This window comes from Puma concolor, chromosome E3 (genome assembly GCF_028749965.1).
Source record: "Puma concolor isolate L17-30 chromosome E3, mPumCon1.1.hap2, whole genome shotgun sequence".
Classification (NCBI taxonomy): Eukaryota; Metazoa; Chordata; class Mammalia; order Carnivora; family Felidae; genus Puma; species Puma concolor.
The window spans coordinates 38,982,460-39,006,724 of NC_141682.1; the positions used below are offsets into that span (position 1 = coordinate 38,982,460).

General features: G+C 47.8%; 1 protein-coding gene across 2 annotated transcripts in view; it reads right to left on the minus strand.

Annotated features, from left to right (window-relative positions):
• DNAJA3 (DnaJ heat shock protein family (Hsp40) member A3) overlaps window positions 1–22,562 on the minus strand; it is a 30,003-nt gene extending 7,441 nt beyond the window's left edge. For both annotated transcript variants that reach the window (XM_086692203.1, XM_086692202.1), the window contains exons 1-10: window positions 22,319–22,562; window positions 16,146–16,279; window positions 11,592–11,675; window positions 10,663–10,857; window positions 9,430–9,582; window positions 6,427–6,574; window positions 5,310–5,374; window positions 3,220–3,348; window positions 2,568–2,683; window positions 1,224–1,321 (exon numbers count right to left, since the gene is read on the minus strand). In XM_086692203.1, the coding sequence (XP_086548329.1) occupies window positions 1,224–1,321; window positions 2,568–2,683; window positions 3,220–3,348; window positions 5,310–5,374; window positions 6,427–6,574; window positions 9,430–9,582; window positions 10,663–10,857; window positions 11,592–11,675; window positions 16,146–16,279; window positions 22,319–22,529 (1,333 nt within the window). In that variant the 5' untranslated portion in view covers window positions 22,530–22,562. The remainder of the gene's footprint in view (window positions 1–1,223; window positions 1,322–2,567; window positions 2,684–3,219; window positions 3,349–5,309; window positions 5,375–6,426; window positions 6,575–9,429; window positions 9,583–10,662; window positions 10,858–11,591; window positions 11,676–16,145; window positions 16,280–22,318) is intronic.
• Window positions 22,563–24,265: the final 1,703 nt, after the last annotated feature.

Sequence of the window (24,265 nt, forward strand, 5' to 3'; positions counted from 1 at the left end):
CACAGGGCCGACCTCAAGTTCTCCCGTGGTTGGGAGAGGAGGAAAATCTCCCCGGCCAAGTGACTGGGAACATTTGCAATTCAGGAAGCACAACTACAATTACATGGAACGGCTATTTCCACTTTTCAGTACAAGGGCTGTAACAAGAGTGTAAGAAATCCAGGTACCAAACCTTTCCATGTTTGGTCAGGCTCCCGACAGGCTTTGTGGTGGCTGCTTTGTCACAGACAACTTGGCCCCCTGGACTCCACAGAAGCCCAGCAAGTCCATGCAAAGGCAGTTGCTGCTGGGACCTCCAGCCCTAGGCTCCAAGACCAGCCCTCCCTCCCTGGAAACCCACCCCTGGCTGCCATCACCTGCTCTGAGGGACCACACACTCTCCAGTGCCATTCAGGCTCTGAGGACACGGGGGACATCCACCGCCTGCCCCGAGTGACCACACACTCCCTAGTGCCATTCAGGCTCTGAGGACAAGGGAGGGGCATCCAGGACCCACACAAGCAGAATGATATAAGGGGGGAACACCTGTGCAGCTGAGGCCAGTTCACCACGCAGCTCGCCCCATCCCAGGCCGAGTCCCCACCAGCGGAGGACCATCATCTCCTCCGCAGGGCCCCCACCTCCCACGGGAAGAGGCGCTGCAACAGAGGCGGCCATCACCACAGCCTGTGCCTGCCAGCATTTTGGTATCAAATAGCTAGTATTTAAAAACACTCTATAGATACAGCCTGACATCCGAGCTCAGGGTAAACGCAGCATTTGTTCGCTGCCGGACGAACTCAAAGTTAGACCTGCTGTGCACAGGCAGGTTTGCGCTCAGTCGACTGGCTTTTTTACGGGTTTGGTGGCTGTCACTTACAAGACACTCTGAAATCTTAGGGAGGCGTTCTGGGTCAGGATTGCATAAAGCCTTCCAATCTGTCTCCTCCTTAAGCTGTTACAAGGAATCTCATGTGGGGATGTGCCCAAGGTCACAGGGCGAGCGGCAGAACCACGGATAGAACTCAGAACAGCTCTCACAGACACACAGCTGCCCTCCGGCAGGAGGCGAGCTGACACTCTCTGACCTCTGCACACACGGGGCAAGTTAGAGTGGCCGGCAGGAGGCTGTTCCTGGCTCCCAGCACCCCTCTGTCATGCTCCCCGCAAGGGCAGACCCCAACGTGTTTCTGAACCATGCACCCTCCAAGGACTGAGAGGCCTTCCACGTGTTGCCACCTTACCCGTGCTTGTATTGGTGACACCATTCACCGTCCCCTCCACGTCGGTCTCGTCCTCGGCGTAGCTCAGGATCAGGCTCTGCTGCCGGCTTGTGAGTCTCCTGTGGAGCAAACAAATTGAGTGTTTCCTCTGGGCAGCCCTTTAAATGACGGGCTGGGCCGGTTTCCACGTAAGCATGTGGAAAATGTGGGGACACAATAAGTCAGAGGCACACACCCTGAACCTAAGAGCCACCCCCTCAAAGCTTCAATAAAGAAAACCTGAATTACACTGATCATGGTGAGCACTGCATAACATATCAAACTGTTGAATCTTTATGTTGTACACCTAAAACTAATATAACACTGTAAGTCGATTATACTTTGATAATAAAAATGTTTAATTCTTTATTTAGTTTGAGAGAGAGCACACATGTGCATGCATGTACAAAAGAACAGAGAGAGGGGGAAAGAGACAGCCCCGACGAGGACCTTGATCTCATGAACTGTGAGATCATGACGTGAGTCAAAATCAAGAGTTGGATGGTTAACCGACTGAGCTACCCAAGCACCGTGATAAAAAAACAAAAAACAAAAAACAAAAATCTCCTAAAATACCTTAAGTTGAGGGGGGGAGGGGCTCTTATAAGTGTCGTATGTAGAAAGTTAACTAATTAAAAGGAGCACCAGGGGGCACCTAGGTGGTTCAGTAGATTAAGCGTCTGACTTCCGCTTAATCCGTCATAATCTCATGGTTCATGGGTTTGAGCCCCACGTTGGGCTCTCTGCTGTCTGCGTGAGCCTACTTCAGATCCTCTGTCCCCTTCTCTCTGCCACTCCCCTGCTCATTCTCTCTCTCTCTCAAAATAAAAAAAACTTTTAATTAAAAAAAAAGTAGTGCCAGAAATTTCGCTCACCCTCCCCAATAGGGTGAGCCATGCCTATCCTGGATGCCACAGCACTCAACTCAAACCTTTCTCCCAAAGAACGGAGACGTCATGTGCTATGATCCAGTTACAGATTTGTGTCTCCCAAGAGACCCCCAGTGCCCTGAGAGCAGTAATGATAAAACCAACAACAGCAGCTATAGCTAAGTGTTCCTTAGGTATTATTCAATTTTCCAGCAACTAATGAGGGTGGCCTTATTATGCCCACTTTGCAGATGGAGAACCTGGGCAGGACACGTCTGACTGTAAGGTAGAAATAACTGGCACAAGCCTCAGTGCTTATGGCAGCGGACCCACAACGGGCTGGGCGGTCTGGCTCGGCATAAGGCCTGGCAGGTAAAAAGCCCTCAAAACCGGGTCCTGCTGGGTGGGGAAAATGCAGAGATTGGGCGGACCTCACCATGGTTACGTGGGCACGCACTTTGGAACTCTTATCTTGATGTGAATGTAGTGATCTCCATAGCCGTAGCTGTTAATCCGGGGGATACCTTTCCCACTCATCCGAATCTTCTGGTCTGTCTGAATCCCAGGGGGAATCTATAAAGCAAAGAAATCTGTGATTTTCCTTGGTCTACAGTTGCTCAAATGGAAACATTTCGCTACACTAAGACTCACTCCTTGGAAAGAACTCCCATTCAGGTTTCCAGACATCCACATGGAAGCTGGCTAAACCGGGGTCCACCCGGAGCAGAGCCCAAAACAAGCATGTGGGGGCAGACAGTTCGGGAAGCTGAGCCCACAGCAGGAGTGAGGGAGCACAGAGAGTGTGACCTGGGAGGGGGCAAAGCCAACACAGGGTCACAGTGCTGGGGCTGCTCCCTGGTGCCAGCAGAGGCGTGGATGTGACCCAGGACCTGCCTTCACTGGTGATTCCTTCATCAGGGTCTACAGTCTGTGATTCACACCCAAGGAATGGCCTAATATTCCTCTACTTCCCCCAGACCCCATCACTGAGTCTCCAACAGGCTGCTCGGCCACAGGTTCTAGCCACTTCTCAGCCGGTTCACAGAGGGAAAAAAAAAAAAAAATAGCAACGAAGGACAAGAGTGGCAAACACGTTCTCGGCCTCTTACCGTCACGTTAATTGTCTCGTACAGGCCTTGCGCTCTGGCTGTCCCCCCAAGAAGAGCCTGAGCTATGGAAATAAAGAGGTCGGAGTGGATGTCTGCACCGTCCCTCCGGAACACGGGGCTTTTCTGCACCTACGGTCCAAGCAGGAGAGATGTGGTTATGCGTGCAGAAGTCCTTCTCGAGACTGGACAACAGCCCATCTCAGCAGCCTGGGCACAGGGTCCGGCATGCGATACGCTGCTTCTTTGCTGAAGAGCACAGTATCAAGGGAGAGGATGTACTTTCGCCAAAGCAGAACATGACCCCAGGCTCCGGGAGTTACAGGTCAGATTCATTTCTACATAGCGACACAAGAGTGTCGGTCTCAGATCAAGCCGTCCCAATGGGCAAATAAAAAAAGTAAAATTGGCTTATTAAACATTTAAAAAAAAAAAAAAAAAAAGCTTACTCTACTGGCAGGTATAAGGAAACAGAGATTAGTACATCTACAAAGGCACAGTTTATTTTCCAAACAGTCATCTGGTACAAACCACCTTCAAGACAGACAGACAGCAGTAGAATGATTCTGATGCACAAGCACTACTTTTGGGGCCTCAAAGACACTTCTTGCCTTGCAGTGATTTCCCCTCTCTCTGTTCTTGTCTATTATCAGGTGGGAGCAGGGTCTGAAACCCCCACCAAGCCCACTGGAGAGCCTGGCTGACAGCTGGCTGCCTTTGTCTTTGATTCCTAGTCTAGCACTTCACGCTTTACAGTATTTTTATCTGTGTTTTAAATTACAAAATATTTCACACACGCATGAACAGGAAAAGTAGGGGCGCCTAGATGGCTCAGTAGGTTAAGCGTCAGACTTTAGCTCAGGTCATGATCTTGCAGTTCGTGGGTTCGAGACCCGTGTCGGGCTCTGTGCTGACAGCTCAGAGCCTAGAGCCTGGAGCCTGCCTGGGATTCTGTGTCTCATCATGGACACATCCTCTTTCTGCCCCTCCCCCACTGGTATTCTGTCTCTCTCTCAAAAATAAATAAAACACTAAGAAAAAATTTTTTGAACAGGCAAAGTAAATTACATCACACACACAGAACGCCCACAACCCAGTGGAGGTAATAAAACATCACGATGCAGTGAAGCCCCTGGCTCCTCCCCCTCCAGAATGGCCCCATGCTGAATGTCGCAGTTCTCATTCCCACATATGTATGTGTCCCCAAATAATATGTAGCACCCTCTCACGTGCTTTAAAAGTGTTTATAGACAGTCTCCCTCCCTGCATCCACTCGCAATCTGCTTTCTTTCCCTCAAAGTAACTGAGAAGTCTCAGTTGTGCTGAACGTATGGCTCTGGTTTCTTCCCGTGGCTGCTCTGAGGCACTCTGGCCACAGCACGGTTCTCTCATTGACTCTCTTATCCGAGGGCAGCAGACTGTCGTCAGTGTCTTGCTATTATGAGTGAGGGTATCTTGCACACAGCCTGTGCTTTCCCCTGCTGCGCTCACATGGCTTTCCTGGGGCACCCGGCAGAAATGTGGGGACAAGAACTGTTTCTCCTTTACCATCTCCTGTCTCAGACACCAGGTCTGTCTCTGCACACAGTAGGAAAAACTGCACCTTTGGCCCTTACCACCCCCACGAACAATTTGATACATAAATTCAAAATCACAAGGAGGGGGGGGTCTGAGTGGCTCAGTCAGTTGAGCAACCAACTCTTGGTTTCGGCTCAGGTCATGATCTCATGGCTTCGTGGGATCAAGCCCCGCATCAGGCGCCCTGTGCTGGCAGTGCAAAGCCTGCTTGGGATTCTCTCTCCCTGTCTCTCTGACCCTCTCCCACTTGTGTGGTCTCTGTCTCTCTGAAAACAAGTAAATTTTTAAAAAAATCACAAAGAGATGCATTCTATATTTTTATGTGTCCTATGTTTTCCAACTTAAAAAAATCTTGAGGAAACTGTTCTGTCCAAACATAGCACAAAGGCTTGACGTGATACATGTTTCATAACACCACCGAGGTGGCCACTGTTTCCCTTAGACATGCCCCCATGAGCGCCCACCTCCCTGCAAGAGGGCAAGGGCCCAAGAAGCTGTGCGAGCAGAGCACCCACCCTGAATGTGATGAAAATTTCTCTTTTTCCGACAGGCATCCGCACCGTCTGGCCATCTTCGACTCCTGTAAGAACAAAAGTTCAAAAGGGAACATTTATTTGGGGACCTCCCATGGAGTTTCCTGCCCTAAATCCATTTACAAACCACTGACTTCCTTACCCGTTCCTATTAACGAGGAACAACACAACTATCCACAGTACCTCCAATGGGTGTAACTTCTCAAAGGAGCAAGTACAGCAAGTGATACCCAAACAAGAGCGCCTTCTATTCGTTTATACAAGTTCCCTGGACACCTGCTCCTACCAGGTCTGTGTAGCATGTCGGTGAGTTTAGAATTTAGTAGGGGAGACAGCTATCGCCCAAATAACAACACTAACAAGTGCATCATTACAAACAGAAATGTGTTCGTAGAAGCAAAGACAAAGGACAAAGGACATCTAAGGAACAGGGAGAGTTCCAGAAGCTGCTCTAGGGAGGCAACACTCAAGCTAGCAGCTCTGGGAGAAGAGTTAACCCACTGAGAAAAGAAGGTGGAAAGTGAGCTTCAGACACAGGGAGTGACATATGGCAAGGCTCTGTCTAGAGGCATTATGGCCCATTCGAAGAGCTGGCATGAACATCAGGAAGGCCACAAGGCAGGCAACAAGAGGAGAGGCTGCAGAGGCCAGAAGGGGCGGAGACAGGTAGCATTCCTCACCCCAGGAGTCACTGCACAGGCTTCAGGACAAGTGACATGATCAGACTGCCCTGCAGAAAGTCCATCCTGGGAACAAGACCCAGGTGGCGAGAGCAGTCACAGGCGGCCCCTGGGGGCTAGGAGGAAGGGGTAATGGTGCAGACAGGGCTGGCCACAGTGACAATGCTGGCCTCGTTGAACGAAGGTAGAGGAGCTCCACAGGGGAGTAGAGCGGGTGTGTCAGGTACCTTCTGCCCACGCGGCATGCAAGGGTAGATTTTAAGGACAACTAGTACAGAGAGGAAAACGCAAGGAGATTCCAGTTCCCCCTCCAATCCGGGCTCCAGATCCTTCACCACAGCTTTTACAACAGCCCAATCACAGGGAAACAAAGGCCCCAGCTGTCCCAGCCCCGGTACGTGGAGGAGCCCAGGACCCACCGGCAGGCACAGGGATCACCACTTTCTTCTTCTGCTTGGCCTGTCCGGCTCCTCTGCATATGACGCAGGGAGTCGTGATGATGGAGCCTCGGCCACCACACCTCCGACACGTGGAGCGCATCACAAAGGGGCCTGTATTTATGGTTTCCTGATAAAGAGACGGAAAAGATGGAACCCTTAAGTACACAGGTAAACTCTAATGGCCAAGCCTCCGGGAACACAATGCATGACAGAGAAATGTTTCATCAAAGACTAGTGTTCTGTGTGAACACGCACTAAAACATACTGCCTAAGAACACAGGGACCCAGACCTTTCTCCCAAAGGATGCAGACGTCATGCAAGATGATGCAGTCACAGACTTGTGGAAAACACTCTGGCAGCTATGAGAACTGTGTGTGCATCTGTGGGGCTGTGCCCTACAGACCACACTCGTGCAACAGCGTACGTCCCTTGCAGCCTGGGTGGCCACCAGGAGTGAGCTGCCTGAAAAATCATGGTGTAACCACGTTAACAGAACACTGCACATGGGTGAGAAATGCTTTCTGAGATCAGAGTTGTAAAAACCAAAGCAAACGCTGCAGCACCATGTACAGAGTGCTACCTTGGGTTACTGGAACCTCCATACAGACGGCTTGAAATGTGCGTGTCCGTCTAAAGCAGGATACACAAGAAGGTCACTAGAGCTGTGCCTCTAAGGAGGATGCCTGGAACAATTAGGGGGTGGGGCTTGGGGAGGAACACTTAACTTTTCACTGGACTTTCGTTTTTCCTTCAGAATTCTGTACCGTGTGCAAATATAAACACGTACATTTTTAAACATGATAAATTTTAAATTAGAGACATTTTAAATGTAAGGATTATTTGTCCCAGCAATTCCACCTTTGGAGGTCTGTGTCACAGAAAGTAGAGGCATCAGATGGAAGGCCATATGTGTAGAGGGTTTTCCTGTAGCACTGAAACCTAAGTATTAAGTTGGAAAATGAGATCTGCATGTATCGGCCTGGAGGAATGGGCATGATCCATCAAAGACCAAAGCAAGTTGCACAACAAAGAGTATGTGTAATATACTCTCATTAGAAAGTTTTTGCTTTAAAAAGAAATTTTTTGTATGGAGACAGAGACTGCGTTGTGGAAAGAACACCTCAAGTTATGAACTTGGGAGTCCAGGCAAGGGGCGATTACTGACATTTTCTTTATGTATTCCTCTGACTGTTGTGTTAGAACAAGTACTTTTCAATAATTTACAAAACAGGCAGGGGGACGCCTAGGTGGCTCAGTCAAGTGAATATCTGACTTGATTTTGGCTCAGGTCATGATCCCAGGGTCGTCCTATGGAGCCCTTGTTGGGCTCTGTGCTGAGTATGGAGCCTGCTTGGGATTCTCTCTCTCCCTCTGTCCATCTGCCCACTCGTGCACGCACTCTCCCGCCCTCTCTCCCCCTTTCCCGCTTTCTAAAAAAAAAACAAAACAAAATGAACAAACAAACAGTGCAAAGAAGTTAGGTTAAACAAAAAAAGTAACCACTTTCTACCCAGTGAGGAGCTGGGGGTAGTGGCCACAGACCACAAGGCCCCGCCAGCTGTGGGAAGGGCTGGGGGCCAAGAGGCCCCTGAAGGATGGGGGTGCGCAGGGAGGATGGGGGAGAGGACACTCGGGGGGGGGGTGCAAAATGAGCAGGACCACGCCAGCAACAGGGGCTGCCTGCCTCCTTACTCCTGGGGCACCAGTGGTGGGGGCCGGGGGAAGATAGGGAGGACCCAGCCCCCCTCTTTCTTCCCACATGGCCCTCAGGTACAGTGAGAACAGGGCAGTAGTGGCCTGAGGGACCAGACTAGCTGCTCTGGGTGGTCAGGTTTCTCTTTTGTTTTCTCAGCAATGGCTGTTGTAATCAGAGGGGCACTACTCTCTTTAAAAGGTAACTGCTCAGCTCCCAGAGGTTTCAGGAACGCTTATAGAGAGGCAGTACACCCCATTTTTCAGTCTCCTACAATCAACGCGGTGATCTGGAGTTCAGGAGTCAGTATGTGCCTCACCACAACTTCCTCATTAATCTCAAAGGGAAAATTAACTTTACAGTGAAGAAACCTGGTAGGCACTATCTTAACTAACTACTCATGATCCAATGTCACGTCATCACTAATGGGACAAACTGACACCTCACGACTCCTGACGTGATCCACTGTCAAGGGCACTACCCCTCTGTGGCGTTTCACCAAAAATGTGTGATCTGAATCTGGTCATGAGAAAATATCAGATGAACCCCAAATAAAGGGCATTCTACAAAACAGCTGGCCTGTAATCCTAAAAAATGTCAAGGTCATAAAGAAAAAGAAAGGCCGAGAAACCGTTCCCAGATTAAAGGAGACAAAAGATATGACAACCAAACACTATGCAAAATCCCAGCATGGATCCTGGATCAGGAAAAAAAGGACATTGTAAGGACAAGTGAACACGTGAGAATGAGTACAGAAAATGGTATTCTAGCAACATTAAATTTCCTGATAGTGACAACTGTGTTGTGGTTGCATAAAAGAACATTCTTGTTCCTTGAAAATACACAACAGATATGACAGTGCAAATGGGACAGAATGTTAACAACTGGTGAATCTGGGTAAGGAATAAGGGAGTGGCTCTTTATACTGTTCTATATGTTTGTATTATATAAAAACTTACCAAAAGAAAAAAATGATTACACTTCAAGCAAAATTTAAACCCCCCGCCCCCCAGCAACGGTTTCAAATTACCAAAATTTTCAGGGAAGTGTATTTTCAGGGAAGACAGCACAGGATCACTGACCAAGACAGAGTACTCTTGGGAAAAGAAAGATCTAGATAAAACAGTCCCACCTAGTCACGGACACTCAAAAGCACCAAGCACTGCCAGATAACTCTCCACGGCTATCCACAGGAGCACAGAAAAAGAGCCGGCAAGGGGTGTGGGGAGGCCAGAGGCGGGGGGAATCCCAGGCAGCGGGGGGGTGGGGGGCTCTGCCACACTCTCACCATGCCGGAGCCGCCGCAGTAATGGCAGTTCTGCATCTTGGTGCCAGGCTCGTTCCCCTTGCCGTCACACCGCTCGCAGGTGTCAGTGATGTTCACGGTGAACTCCTTGTTGACCCCCTTGGCAGCCTGATTAAACGTCAGCTCCATGATGTACTAAAGAAGTCAGAGGGCAGCCTGTCATCTTTGGTTAATTACCAAAGTGATCCTCCACTTTGAAAGTAAAGGAGGGCAATGGTCAGCGGTTTTCATTCACGTTACCTCTTCTTTTAAACTGGGCTTTATTCTTTACGATGGTTTTACACATTTATAAAATTGAGAGGGAGGTATCAGGATCTCCCCCTGCCCCCACACATGCACAGCCCCCACCAGGGTCAGCATCTGTCCCCGGGACGTCCATTTTTTATCAAGGATGAACCCACATGGACACATCAGAGTCCCCCAAAGCTCGTCTTTCACTTTAGGGTCCACCCTTGGTGGTGTATTTCCTAAGGGACCGAACAAATGTATGACACGGGTCTGTCGTTACAAAATCAAAAAGGACTTTCACTAAATGTGAAATTTCACCAAAAATCCTCCATGCCCCACCTGTTCATCTCTTCACCCAGCTACTTATTTTTTAACTCACCTGTCCTCTGCCAAGTAGGAATGGATGGGACGCAACTGACTCTGCCCTACATCTCAGGATTTTCAAGAGGGAATGCTTGTTTTAAGTGAAAATGTACTTTTCAACAAACTGTTCACAGATAATATTTGTACATAGTCCTTATAGACAGCTCGAATGATCCCCAAACATAATTTAAGTCATAAAACATGCTCCCTCTCTCAGCTCTGATAACGTCTTATTAGGACATAAATATGCAAGAGGTAGAATTGGTGTTGTGTCTCCGTTCCGGCACCGAGCTCTTCTACAATAATGCAGCAAGCTCCAGACAAAATGCACCCGAATCATGGACCCTCAAAGCCTTCGCCTCAGGCTGCCTGATTAAGCAATTGTACAGCTAAAAAGGATTACCTACATGGTAATCCTACATGGATTACCTACATGGTTTTTCTTAAATATGGGAATTATTTCCTACCAAAATGGCTGCCTCCAGATCATTCCATTGAAGATGCTTTGGGGTTTTTTTTGTGTTTTTTCTGTTGTTGTTTTTTTTTTGGGAAAAAGAAACATAAAATGTTTGCCTCACAATGAGCGGCTAAAATGTGAATGATTCTTTAAAACAAGGAGCTTACCTCCTGAGGCTGACTGAACACACTCTGGAAATCCCCAAAAGAAGAGGATGAGAATTCCCCGAAGATCTTCCTGAAGAGCTCCTCGGGGTCGACAGTGGGGCCCCCTTTCCAGTAGCTCTGTCCGGAGGCGCCGGCGTCCGAGCCCGCAGAGCCGTAGGTGTCATACTGTCTCCTCTTCACTTCGTCACTCAGCACCTACCGGAAAAGGCCCAGCGGTCAGGCGCCACCAGGTCTCCCGAGCCCCAGGACACGGCACAAGTTCACAGCGTGTGTACAGGTAAGGGTGCTGGATCAGCATTACATTTCCTGCTTTTGACAAGTGTACTGTGGTTAACGTAAAAGAATGTTCTTGGTCTTAGAAAATTCACACTCGAGTACTGAAGAATAAAGAGATACGGCGTCTGTGACGTACTCTCAGAAGGCTGGGGGATGTGCACACTCATACAGCAGGTACACGATACTCTACGTATCGTGAGTCCCTACAGACCCTCTAAGTCTGGGAAGGTCGCTCTGGAACGGCTCAGCAGCCCGCCACAGTGTGCGCTTCATCCCTCTGACTACATTTCAAGTTCCTCACAGGCGGCAGCCTACTTTTACAATACGCACCATCCCACTAGACAGAGATGCCCTAAGGAGGGGAGTCAACAAATAAGTGTGGAATTAATTAATCCAACCAGGAGCTCCCAGACCCGGCTATAGATCAGATGACCTGGGAGCTCTGTTAATACAGATTATCAGACCGTTTCCTACTGAGATTCCAAGTGAGATCTAGCAGGAGACCTGGGAATCTTTTCTTCAAGGAGGTAATCTGATATGGGGACAGTCTTCACAATGGACCTTACGACATGTCAGGTCACCCTGGGCAGCACACTGAGATGTACCCACACAGCTGAATGACAGTGACTGCACACACAGGTACGTCGCATTACCTCATAGGCTTCTGCCAGCTGGGAGAACTTCTCCTTGGCTTTGGGATCATCCTTGTTTGTGTCTGGGTGGTATTTCTTGGCCAGCTAAGGGAGAAAACCATAAATTACAATGGACACATGATGATTACTAACACTGGACCTCAAATAACAGTCATAATCTCACCTCCCTTACAGCATTGGTCTGTTTTGAGATTTTGCAACCAACAGCAATTTTTTTAATTTTTTTTTTTTTTCCAACGTTTATTTATTTTTGGGACAGAGAGAGAGGGAGACACAGAATCGGAAACAGGCTCCAGGCTCTGAGCCATCAGCCCAGAGCCTGACGCGGGGCTCGAACTCACGGACCGTGAGATCGTGACCTGGCTGAAGTCGGACGCTTAACCAACTGCGCCACCCAGGCGCCTCAGCAATTTTTCTTTTTAATGTATGTCTGTTTGTTTATTTATTTTTTGAGAGACAGAAAAAGATAGAGTGCAAGGGTGGGGTGGGGAAGGGCAAAGAGAGAGGGAGACACAGAATCTGAAGCAGGCTCAAGGCTCTGAGCTGTCAGCACAGAGCCTGACGTGGGGCTTGAACTCACGAACTGTGAGATCATGACCTGAGCCAAAGTCAGACGCTTAACCGACTGAGCCACCCAGGAGCCCCATCAACCAACAGCAATTCTTAAAACAAGGCCTAAGACTTTAAAATAAACCACCTCTTGCAGCAACTGGGTTACTCAGTCAGTTAAGTGTCTGACCAACTCTTGGTTTCGGCTCAGGTCATGATCTCACGCTCTGTGAGATCGAGTCCTGCATCGGGCTCTGCGTTGGCAGCATGGAACGTGCTTGGGATCCTCTCTCCTCTCTCTCTGTCCCTCCCTCCAACCACATTCGCTCATGATCGCTCCCTGTCAAAATAAATAAATAAATATTTTTAAAATGTCTTTAAAAAATAAAATAAATAAAAGTAAAATAAAATAAACCATCTCTTCAAATCTGACACATATACACATTTTTTAACCACAACAAATCTCTGCCAAAAAGAGCAAATGCTTTAGAACTTGGGCACCTTTGTGAAAGCAGTGGAAAACAGTGTGTCTGATATACCATCAACTATGTAAAAAGAGAAGAAAATAACTGGATACGTAGATGTATCTGCTGTACAAGTTATTTTGGAAAACATTTGGCAAGCTAGTAACATTGGTTGCAAAAGGAGGGATGTAAGAGAACAGGAGGGAGACTTTCTACTGAATATACTCTTTTGTATTTGCTTAATTCTGAACAAAGGAAACGTAATGCCTCTTCAAAACACTAGTTTAAATATTAAAAAAGAGTAAAATCTCACTAGGCTGTCCGCAGCTGAGCCGAGCCGCTCTAAAACTACGGTTACCCTCCGGCACTCTGAGCAGGGCTGTGCTTTGCAGGTGGCTCACTGTTGGCTCACTGTTTGCTGCGGCTGCTGACCCCTTCCAAGTCTGGGTCACTACAGGTCCCTCACGTGAGGGAAGGAGGCACACGGAATCCAACCGCAGACCGGAGAAGCCATGTGGCTCGGACGCCACGCCACCAGCAGTTGGCTGCGGTTAGGGTGCAGGAAGTTAAGTGCACAGCCTCCGGGTCAGAGAGTCCGGATCCACTGTCTGTAGCCCTGAAACCCCAGACAGAATGTCACTAAGCACAACTTCCTCGTCTGTCAAATGACGATAACGGTACCTACTCCACAGAGTTGTGGCAGGGATGAGATGAGACACCACATATTCTAAAATGAACACAGGGCATGGCCCACGGTGACATCAGCCATTATTAGGACACAGGAGGGAGCAGAGGACGTAGTCAGGAGGTGGGGGCATCTGGCAGGAATTTCAAATTTTCAACGACAAGCCAAAAAAATCACTGATACTGAGTAACAGTATACCCCAAATCACCAGGATGACCACCGGAAAATACAGCACTGAGGCAGAGAGCCTCAGAGCTTACACACGAGATACCACGTCCATGGCTTAGGTGAAAAGAAAGAATGGAGATGTCACATGTAAATAGTGCATTTGAGCCAAGACAAGATGAAACGGTGTCATGGCTCATAATGCCAAACGAGGATGCAAAGGAGTTCAAGTTCAGAAAAGTACAAGGAGACATCACAGGGCTGCACGGGCCAGGCCGACTCCCAAAGACCCATGCTGGAGAAACAAGTACAATGACCACAACATGAAACAGTCGGATTTTAGACAAACATGATCACATGAGATTAATATGGCTTGAAAGGCAGTTGAGCGTATTTTAACATAATTTTTAAACATCCATCACGATTAAGAAAAAAAAAAAAAGGAGGAGTGTCAGGACATTACCCACATCTGAGAAACATGATGGGATTTTTTCTGTGATGGGGAACTCACTTCTACCCAAGGTGGGTTGTATCATGATGGACAGCCTTCACTGTTAGAAAGCTCTTCATCAGAATAAGCCTAACCACCCCTGCTCTTGGTTACATGGGTGACTTTAATCCTCTTCAACAAAACAGCCCAGCAAATAACTGAGGCTGGATATCATGATCCCAGAAAGTCCTTTCTTTATGCTAAGAGCCAGACAAACAGCTCTCGATCTTCCACAGGAGCAAAAGAAGAAATACGCGTCACCAAGCCTGCAAAGAAAGAACTGGTCATGTGCCATGCAACTCTGGTTTCCGGGAGGAATGAGGATGGTGGCAGGTGGCCAGAAACATCCACCCACTCCCCAAAGGCAGGCCGACAGAAGGAAGGCAGCGCCAGCCATCCAGAATGAAAAGAGCCATCAGTGGAAAGGCAGAGTATGGCTCCACTGGCATCTCTGAGCTCAGTCCTGCTTCCGGAGACGCTGGTCCTCACAGCAGCTCATGGGAGCACACCAGAGGCTGCGTGCTAAGCCCCGGATCAGGGTCTCAGGGCACAGCCAGGACATCACGGTGGACCACAAAGGCTGGTCCCAAAAGCCACGGCAAGAAACAATGGTGTACTCATGAGATTAGCTTAAGGAAAAGAGAGGCCTTTTTGCAGTATTTTAGTCTCATGTGTGACACATAGTGACTTATGGGGCCTTGGGCGTAGGTCACAACCTCTCCAAGCCTCTGCCATGAGGATGAAATGACGCAATACACACAAAGCTTTCATCAAGTCCTGACCCCAGAAATTGCGTTGTAAAGACTACTTTAAAAATGTCCAGTTTTAAATTGCACAGTTTTACCTCATCTTTTTACTTCCACACCTAAAAACTTGAATGGCTCCCTACTCTCTTAAATTAAGTTTCTAGGGGAGCCTGGGTGGCTCAGTCAGCTAAGTGTCTGACTTCAGCTCAGGTCGCGATCTCGCAGTTCGTGGGTTCAAGCCCCGCGTCGGGTTCTGTGCTGACAGCTCAGAGCCTGGAGCCTGTTTTGGATTCTGTGTCTCCCTCTCTCTCTGACCCTCCCCTATTCATGCTCTCTCTCTCTGTCTCAAAAATAAATAAACGTTAATTTTTTTTTTTTTAAATTAAGTTTCTAGTGCTTGCAGAGGGACTCACGTGTTCCCTTGTGGTCCCAGCCTCCATCTTTTCACTGCTCTCCCACCCTTACGTCAGGTACCTTACCTTCCAGTTCAAAGAGGAGAGACATGATATTCACTGTTCCCAAGCCAGGGTCTCTGTTTCCTAACCCCGTGCCTTTGCTCATTCCATTACAACATAAGTCTACTCAAAACCTATACCTGGAGTTCACAGCAGCACTACTCATAACAGCCAAAAAAAAAAAAAAAAAGTGGAAACGATCCAAATGTCCAAATGGATAAATAAAAATGTAGCCTATCCACGCATGGAATATTACTCGACCACTGAAAGGAATGAAGAACCGATACATGCTACAGCGTTGATGAAGCTTCTTTCCAGAGTGAAAGAGGCCATCACAAAAGTTCACACGATGTACGGCTTCACTTCTATGAAATGCCCAGAACAGGCAAATCCATAGAAACAGAAAACAGGTTAGTAATTGCAAAGGCAGAGGAGAGAGGAAACTGGGGAGTGAGTGCTGATGGTATGGGGTTTTTTAAGCAGTTGAAAATGTACTGATTGTGGGGATGGTGGTAAAGCCTCTATGAATACATTAAAAACCAGTGAATTGTACGCTTTGAAAAAACATAAGGGAAGGGATTAGCTATCCAAGCCATGGCTGTTAGGTCTGGTCTTGATCAGTATCAGTTCACAAATATTAGGTTCAAAGTTTTTGCCGCCCTCCCCCGCCCCCACACATAAAGGAAAACAAAATTTAAAAAAAATCAAGAATCTTGTAGTGAATTTACATACAAGTTACAAGGCACAGAATAATTTTAAATACGAAAACAGCTTTGGAAAAAGATTTTTAAAAATTTTGGGTTCTGCCTCTTTTTCTGAAGTGTTAACCAGCGGGACACTATGCACCTGAGGGACAGTCCAGCAAAGCCCATCACCTCATTCTACACTGTGAGCTGCATGTCACCTACACGTATGGGCATACACGCTGCACTGGTGAGCAGACTAGACTGACAGCATCCCTTCTACAGTCTTGTCCCTAAAATCTGTCTTCCATACAGACCTGGTAATATGCTTTCTTGATCTCCTTCTGGCTGGCATTTCGGGGCACTCCTAGTATCTGGTAATAATCCTCTTTGGCCAAAGGGGAGCTCGTGTGGAAGGATGCAGTACGAACAAAAGGGTAACTTTTTACTCCTAAAAAAGAAAAAAAAGGAAAGACAATCACTCTGGGAATGTGCTCAACAAAAGGAAGCTGTGAGTAAACACCCAGCCAGGTTACACCTATGAAGGAACAGAGGTCACAGCTTAGGGTCAGCTTTCCCCGCAAGCCCGCTGGAGACCAAACTCACTGCACTTCAAAGATGGCCAAGACCACTGTGTACAATGAACATAAAACGAAGAGTACTGGGCAGGGCTAATTCTGCTGGATCACGACACAGTGAGGTCGTACCCTCATGTCTGCACCCCGGATGGGGGCTACACTGGGGGGGATGACTAGAAAGGGACCTGGCCCCACTGTCACACTACCTGAGCACCTGCCATGTGGCAAGTACCTTCATATGCTGTCTTCCTTAATGCTTAACAATTCTCCAGGTTCTTTGCCTCCACCATACAACCTTGGGGATGTGGTTCTGGGGTGGTTCTCAGAGTGTGGTCCCTGGACCAGCAGCATCATCAGCTTGTTGGAAATGTCCATTTTCAGGCCCCACCCCTGACCTGAATCAGAGACTCTGGAGGTGGGGTCCAGCAGGCTGTGTTTAATAAGCCCTCCAGGTGACAATTCCGCCACATGCTCAATTTGAGAACTAAAGAAACGGTACTCAGGGTGCTGGGTGGCTCAGTCGGTTGAGCAGCCGACTTTTTTTTTAATTAAAAACAATTTTTTTTTCTTTCAACGTTTATTTATTTTTGAGACAGAGCATGAATGGGGGAAGAGCAGAGAGAGAAGAAGACAAAGAATCTGAAGCAGGCTCCAGGCTCTGAGCTGTCAGCACAGAGCCTGACACGGGGCTCGACCCACGAACCACAAGATCATGACCTGAGCCGAAGTTGGACCCTTACCCCCTGAGCCACCCAGGTGCCCCTATTGTTTTTAACGTTTATTTATTTTTGAGAAAGAGAGACAGACTGTGAATGGGGGAGGGGCAGACAGAGGGAGACAAAGAATCTGAAGCAGTATCCAGGGTCTGAGCTGTCAGCACAGAACCTGATGTGGGGCTCGAACTCACGAACCACGAGATCATGACCTGAGCCGAAGTCAGACGCTTAACTGACTGAGACACCCAGGCACCCTGAGAGGCTGACTCTTTATTTCGGCTGGGGTCATGATCCCAGGGTCATGGGATCAAGCTCTACATCGGCTCTATGATGAGTGTAGAGCCGGCTTGGGATTCTCTTTCTCCCTCTGCCCCTCTTCCCCACTCACACTCTCTCTCTGAAAGAAAGAAAGAAAGTTAGAAAAAGAAAAGAAGAAAAAATGGTTCTCAGTGTTTAAGGTCACAGATCTAAGAGAATCTGATAAACGTGCTGCCCCTCTCCTAAAAACAAACAAACAAACAAAAAAAAACACCTAAATAGACACACGGGGTTAAAAGGCCCTATGCCTGAAACTAACTAACAGCTAACTGGGGTCAAAGCCCAAGGCAGAGAGCCACGTGCCCTGCCCCCCTTCATGCCTCTGGCATCAGCAGTAGGAGGAACGTCCACTGGCGGACACATCCACTCAACTGCCCTCTGTGCACAGAGCAGAGAACTAACTTGGACTGGTCTGTCACCAAGTGAAGCAGGAGGAGCTGCCCCACAACTTGAGTCCTGCCTAACCTCCAACCCATTCCGTGACAACTGAAGACACGGGGCTGGGAGTGGAAGGGAGCCAAGTAAGAAAGAGCATGAAGATCACGACAGCTCCAGGTTTCTAAGTCGAACTTCAGCCTACAGAGAAGGTTCTGGATGCACCATTCATTCATTCAGTAAATACTCACTGAACATGTACTACTTGCCAGGCACTGAGTTCTGTGCTAGGAATAGGCAGCAGACCATTCAGACACTGCCTTCCTAGAGCTTACATTATTCAAGATATTAATACTGTAGTGGCAGGGAGGATACAATGTGAAGACAAGACCAAAGCCAGCGCCCTCAAGGAGCTTACAGTCCACATGGGAGCGTGGGAGACAGCGTACAAAGAAACAGTACACAACGACATGCACAGTGAGAACACACATAGGGTCACCTAACCAGGGTTTCTCAACCTCACAATGTTGAGGATGGTATTGGATTCCTCTTGGTGAAGGGGCTTTCCTATTGTTATGGGCTATGTCTCTTAATTCATACGTTGAGGCTCTAATCCCCAGTGCCTCAGAATGTGACTGTTATTTCGAGGTAGGATCCTAATTTTAAGTTTTCATTTATTTAAGTAATCTCTACACCCAACGTGGGGCTAGAACTCACAATCCTGAGATCAAGAGTCTCATGCTCTTCTGACTGAGCCAGCCAGGTGCCCCTGGAGGTAGGATGTGTAACAACTCTGCCAAAACATTGATCTTGGACTTCTAGCCTCTAGAAATGTGAGGATAAATGTGGTTCTCTGTTATGGCATCCCTGGCAAACTTAACTACTTATGTCAAAGGATGTTCAGCAGCACCAACAACTTATAAGTAGTACACTCTACTGCTCCTCTACCCCTGTCACAAGAGAGCAACTCAATGTCTCCAGACATTGCCAAATGTCCTTTGCAGGGGAAAATCATCCCCAGTTGAGAAGCACTGACAACCCAACTGAAAAAGTTCAGGAAAGGCCTTTTAAGGCAGCTGCTGTTAAACTGTAGAAATTAGCTAGGCTAAGGAAAGGTTTGAATCTGCCCAGAATTACACCTGTAGTCCTTATGTCATTTGCAACAGATTCCCCTTATATTTTCAAAAGTGCCTCATTTGGCTGCTAAGTCATAGATCATCTTTGGTTCACATGAAAGTTCACGTGCACCTAATAACTGCATGATGTAACTTGTATACATTTTATACAAGTAGAGATGTGGTTAGAGATAATGATGCTGATTAATGAGGCCTAGGAATATGGCAAAGGGCCTTTGAGCTATCCTAAGGAGTCAAGGTTTTATCCTGAGGGCAACAGGGAGTCACTGCAAGTGTTAAACAGGGAAGGGAACGCCTTTGCATGAGAAAGAGCTCTCAAAAACAACCCACAACTGGAGGACTGGGAGACTACTTAAAATTAATCTGAGCACAAAACACAACCAGGAGTGTTGAGGGATATCCAGGAAGGGGGCCAAGGTAACCAGACAGGAGGACGAGTAGGAAAGAGTCAGAATGATGAGAAATCAGAAGCAGCAAGTCAATCTCGACCTTCAGTATCCCCATACTGTTTCCTGTCCCGCACCCTAGACCCCCCAGAACACAAGGAGCAGACAGCGTGGAAGCAGTGGGAGTTAGGCGACCACAGAGGTCTTTCTTTGGTCAGATTTGAGAGAAACAGAGCTAGCAGCCTAGTGCTCCTATACTCAGTCCCTCTTCACTCAGGAGTGAGGGGCTGCCCTGGTCCTGTCAGCCCCCACCACCCCCAGGCTCCTTCCAATCCAGGAAAAGACTGGTAGTGGCAGCTCCAAGAACGTGAGCAGAGACCTTGGACTCAAGAAACACTGGGATGTAACAACGTAACGTGCAAAACTGCATGCGAATAAAGACACGTCACATTTAACTATTACAAATTTGATGACTTTTGACATTATCCAAAAAGCACCAATGGTTAACAATAATTAAAGTTCATTTGGGGCGCCTGGGTGGCTCAGTCGGTTGAACAGCCGACTTCGGCTCAGGTCACAATCTCACGGTTTGTGAGTTCGAGCCCCGCGTCGGGCTCTGTGCTGACAGCTCGGAGCCTGGAGCCTGCTTCAGATTCTGTGTCTCCCTCCCTCTCTGCCCCTACCCCACTCACACTCTGTCTCTCTCTCCTTCAAAAATAAATAAACATTTAAAAAATTAAAAAAAAAATAATTAAAGTTCATTTAATGGGCAAACTCTCCCCCAAGAACAATGTCTTGCCCTTTTTAGAACCCAGAATAGGATCAGCCTCCAAGTCACTCCAAGAATGACTAACCCAGAGTCAAATAACTACATTTTTTTCTGCCCTGGGAGAAAAGTTGTAATTAAAGTGTTGTTTTATGCCCTCTAATTGTATTACTAGATTTGAGAGAAGATCCAAGACCCATGTTTGGGAGCTGAGTTGATGACTTTAGATGTAATAACAAGAGTGTGTCTTGAAGGATGTCATCTCTCAAAAATATTCATCATGTGATACAAAACATGCCCATTCTGGGCTATGTGCTGATTGCGGTTCCTTAGTAAGGGTCCCCCAAAGGCTCAGTACTCGGTGCCTGCCTATCTCTCTCATATATACACAATCAACAAAAATGCTCCCCAAACTTGTACAAATGTACTATGAACAGAAATAGCTTAATAATTACCTAAGGAATAAATGAACAAAAAGATGCAGCCAAATTCTATTTAAAACAACACTGACGGGGCGCCTGGGTGGCGCAGTCGGTTAAGCGTCCGACTTCAGCCAGGTCACGATCTCGCGGTCCGTGAGTTCGAGCCCCGCGTCTGGGCTGATGGCTCAGAGCCTGGAGCCTGTTTCCGATTCTGTGTCTCCCTCTCTCTCTGCCCCTCCCCCGTTCATGCTCTGTCTCTCTCTGTCCCAAAAATAAATAAACGTTGAAAAAAAAAATTAAAAAAATAAAACAACACTGACATTAGAAAAAGTTAGCAAAACTTGAAACTTAACACTTTTGCTCATACTGAGAAATACAACATGACATCGCTCCGAATAACCCTGAAGAAACCTGAACAGACTACTGCTCTACCCGTGAGGAAATATTGGTGGCAAGAGCAGAATTAAAAAATGGGATCACTTGACCAAAACCTCATCCAATCTCTCTGTTCTCTGCTGTATCCCCAGTAACTAGAATAGTGGCCAGCATATGGCAGACTCTCAATAAATACCTGAGTCAATGAACAAATTTTCACAGTTAAGGAAACAGGGGTTCAAAGAGATTAAATAACTCACCCAGGTCCCCCCCCACACACACACACTGGTAGAGGTGAGTTTGTTCACTTTACAGAAGAATAACGATTACTGATGCTTTAATGACTCCCTTATTACACAAGCATTACAAAATTGCACCCCAACAGGCAATTATCTTGTGTGGGTTATCTTGTCAGGGCCTGTTAATTAATTACCTTTGTAAATATATAGATAAATATCACTTGCACAAATTGTAGAGAACACAACCAGTAAGACAATTCAGACACATGGTTGGTTATTCAGTGTTTCCTCCTTCCTCCTAACAGAAGTCATCCAACACAGAGCAGAACCATCACAGACAAGCACCTAAAGGCTTAATACATATCACTTCTGTATCGCCTCCATCAATTAAGAAAGCTGGTTTTGAATGAGGGCTCTACCATCTTTTCACTTTGTCACTTTCTACAAGTCGTTTAATATCTAGGCTTAAGCTTCTTTGTCTATAAAATGTAATAGCATCTATCACATGGAAATGACCCATGCCGGGTACACAGAAAAGCGCTCGATAAATGTTAGTTTGTATTTTTATTACAGTTGCCAATTTAAGAACTTATAAAAGACTACTAAGTGTATCCTTCAATTAAAACCACGTGACGGAAAGAGCGTAAGCTATTAAAGGACAACTCTACTCTTTTAGCTTTATGACCTTGGGCGGGTCAATTCTTCTTGCTAGAACCTCAGTTTCTCGTTCTTTAAAATGGGGGTGACGACTCCATTCTTGCAGGGTTGTTACCACCAAGTGAGATGGGGCACAAAGTACCTAGCACCATAACAGGTGCTCACCGAATGGCAGTTACCTCCTCCCTTCCGGCTATAAGGTGAAAGGAGGAGACGGGATCGGAATAGGGTAAGGGAGCAGTGGCAGGCTGGAAAGAGGCTTCTAGAAATGTTGATAAAGAAGAGAAGACTGTAGGCCTACAGAACATTTCACTACTGCCGCCGAGGGCTCCATGCAACTCTCCCTGGTTTACCATTTCTCAGTAGCCATTTGGGCCTCTCTGCCTCCTGTTCGCCGGTCTCTCCAAGCAATTCTGCATACAGGTCAGAAGATACCGTCCACCCCGCTACCCCCGTAGCCGAATCGAGTCAGTCCCTTCTGGGCCTAAGAGCCCCTACTCGGGCGCTGGAGCCTGCCCTCACCTTTGAAGCTGACACCAGTTCTCAATGTCAGCAGCGCCCCGGAGCCTCGAGCTCTCAGGGAAGGCGAGAATGCAGTGACGTTCAGCTTGTGGCCCAGTGAAGCCCCCACCACGTCCCGCCTGGGCGGCCGGGCTCCTCTCCCCGCTGTAGCCGGCAGCCGCGGGGACCCCACAGCCACCAGCAACCAGCGTGTGGGGCACCGCGCCGCCATCTTGGCCCAGGGACACTGCGCCTGCGCCACCCGGCTCAAGGAGGCATCGCGAAGACAGCGCGCCGGCGCTGCGATGGCGCTTCCGGAGGCGGGGCCCGTGCGCGCGCACACGCACAAGCGCAAGCGTTGCGCATGCGCAGCAGCACCCAATGCGACTTTCTGGTTGCCAACACCGAAATGAGGCTTCCTCTGAGGAGTGCAACTAGGTATGCGTGCCGTGAAGGACCTCGTCATTCTGTGATGGATGGCCAATATTGTACCTTATCTATGTAGAGACGTGGTTGAGTGTGTTCGGGTATAACTGGTCTCAGGATCCACGCGAAGGGCCGGACTACATATCCCGGCGTGCAATGCTGCCGTCAGTCGCGCAGTCCCAGCATGCAGTGCGCGGTCTTTTTCCCCTGACCTGATGCTGTAAGTGTTGCGTGAGTGTTGCTCACTTTGTGTCAGCGTGAGCTCGTGGGGGCCTCTGCCCTACTTCCAAAGCCTAGCCTCAAGCTCACTTTCTCTCTAGCTGATTCTCCGCGGGGCTGACTTTGATCACTCGGGTCTGCCCTGAGCGTGTTAAGGCTCCTGCAAACCTGTGATGAACTTGCCAGTCGCCAAGGGAGAGCCGAGCCCCGCATAAACGAATTTAATAAACGTGGTGAGCACCTACTGTGTTTCACGCACGTTGTAGAGTACTGGGGATACAACGGTGAATGACATGCCATCCCTGCTCCGGGGGAGCAAACTCTGAATCGAGAGAGACCGGCTCCTTAGCAACTGACATAACGTGATCAGTGCTGTTGTAGATATAAACCGTGTTAGAGACACGGAAGTGAGGGGTTTCTGGAACAAGTTGCGGAGACTAGAGTGTCAGGGAAGACATCCGAGATGTAACATTCCAGTTGGACTTTAATGAAAAGTGCGTCAGATAGAGGTGGAGGGGAGAAGTATTCCAAGCAGCAGACACTTCAAAAGCAGATGTCTCAGAGGTGTGAAAGTGATTGCCCTGTTTGCCTAAGCCCTAAATTTAGGATGTGTGACTGGAGATGAGGCTGGAATCTGGCCCAGTAAGCGTTACTAAGGAGTTTCAGCTTACACACCCCCGACCACCACCCCAAACAATAAGAAGGAAACCTGAGGATTCACTGATGGGTTTAGGATGAAGTGTGCTCTTTGCCACTTCTACCCATTGTACCCAAATTTTTGTGGATGTGGATGTTAATCTGCATAGATAGCCATAGCTTTCATTGATCAAATTCTCCACAGGCTCTGAGATTCAAAAAGGTTTAAAAACCACCGGTGTAGTGAAAAAGTTACAAGGCTGTTGTAAAATATAAGGAGAAGTTGAGAGTTTGGGCTAGGGAAGCTAGCAGTGAGGCCTTTTAGAGAAGGCAAAGCTTGTCATGAAGTGAGAAGTGGAGAAACGAGTTCATTGAATACATTCAATCGATACTTAAGTGTTTTCAGCATAGTGATTAAGAATATGGGCCTTGGGGGTGCCCTGCATGTGGCACTTGATCTCTGGGTCGTGAGTTCGAACCACACATTGGGTGTAGAGTTTGCTTAAATAAACTTTAAAAAAAAAAAAAAAAAAGAGGGGTGCCTGGGTGGTGCAGTTGGTTAAACGTCTGACTCTCAGTCTTGTCTCAGGTTATGATCTCACAGTTCATGAATTCAAGCTCTGCATTGGGCTCTGTGCTGATGGTACAGAGCCTTCTTGGGATTCTGTCTCTCCTTTCTGCCCCTAC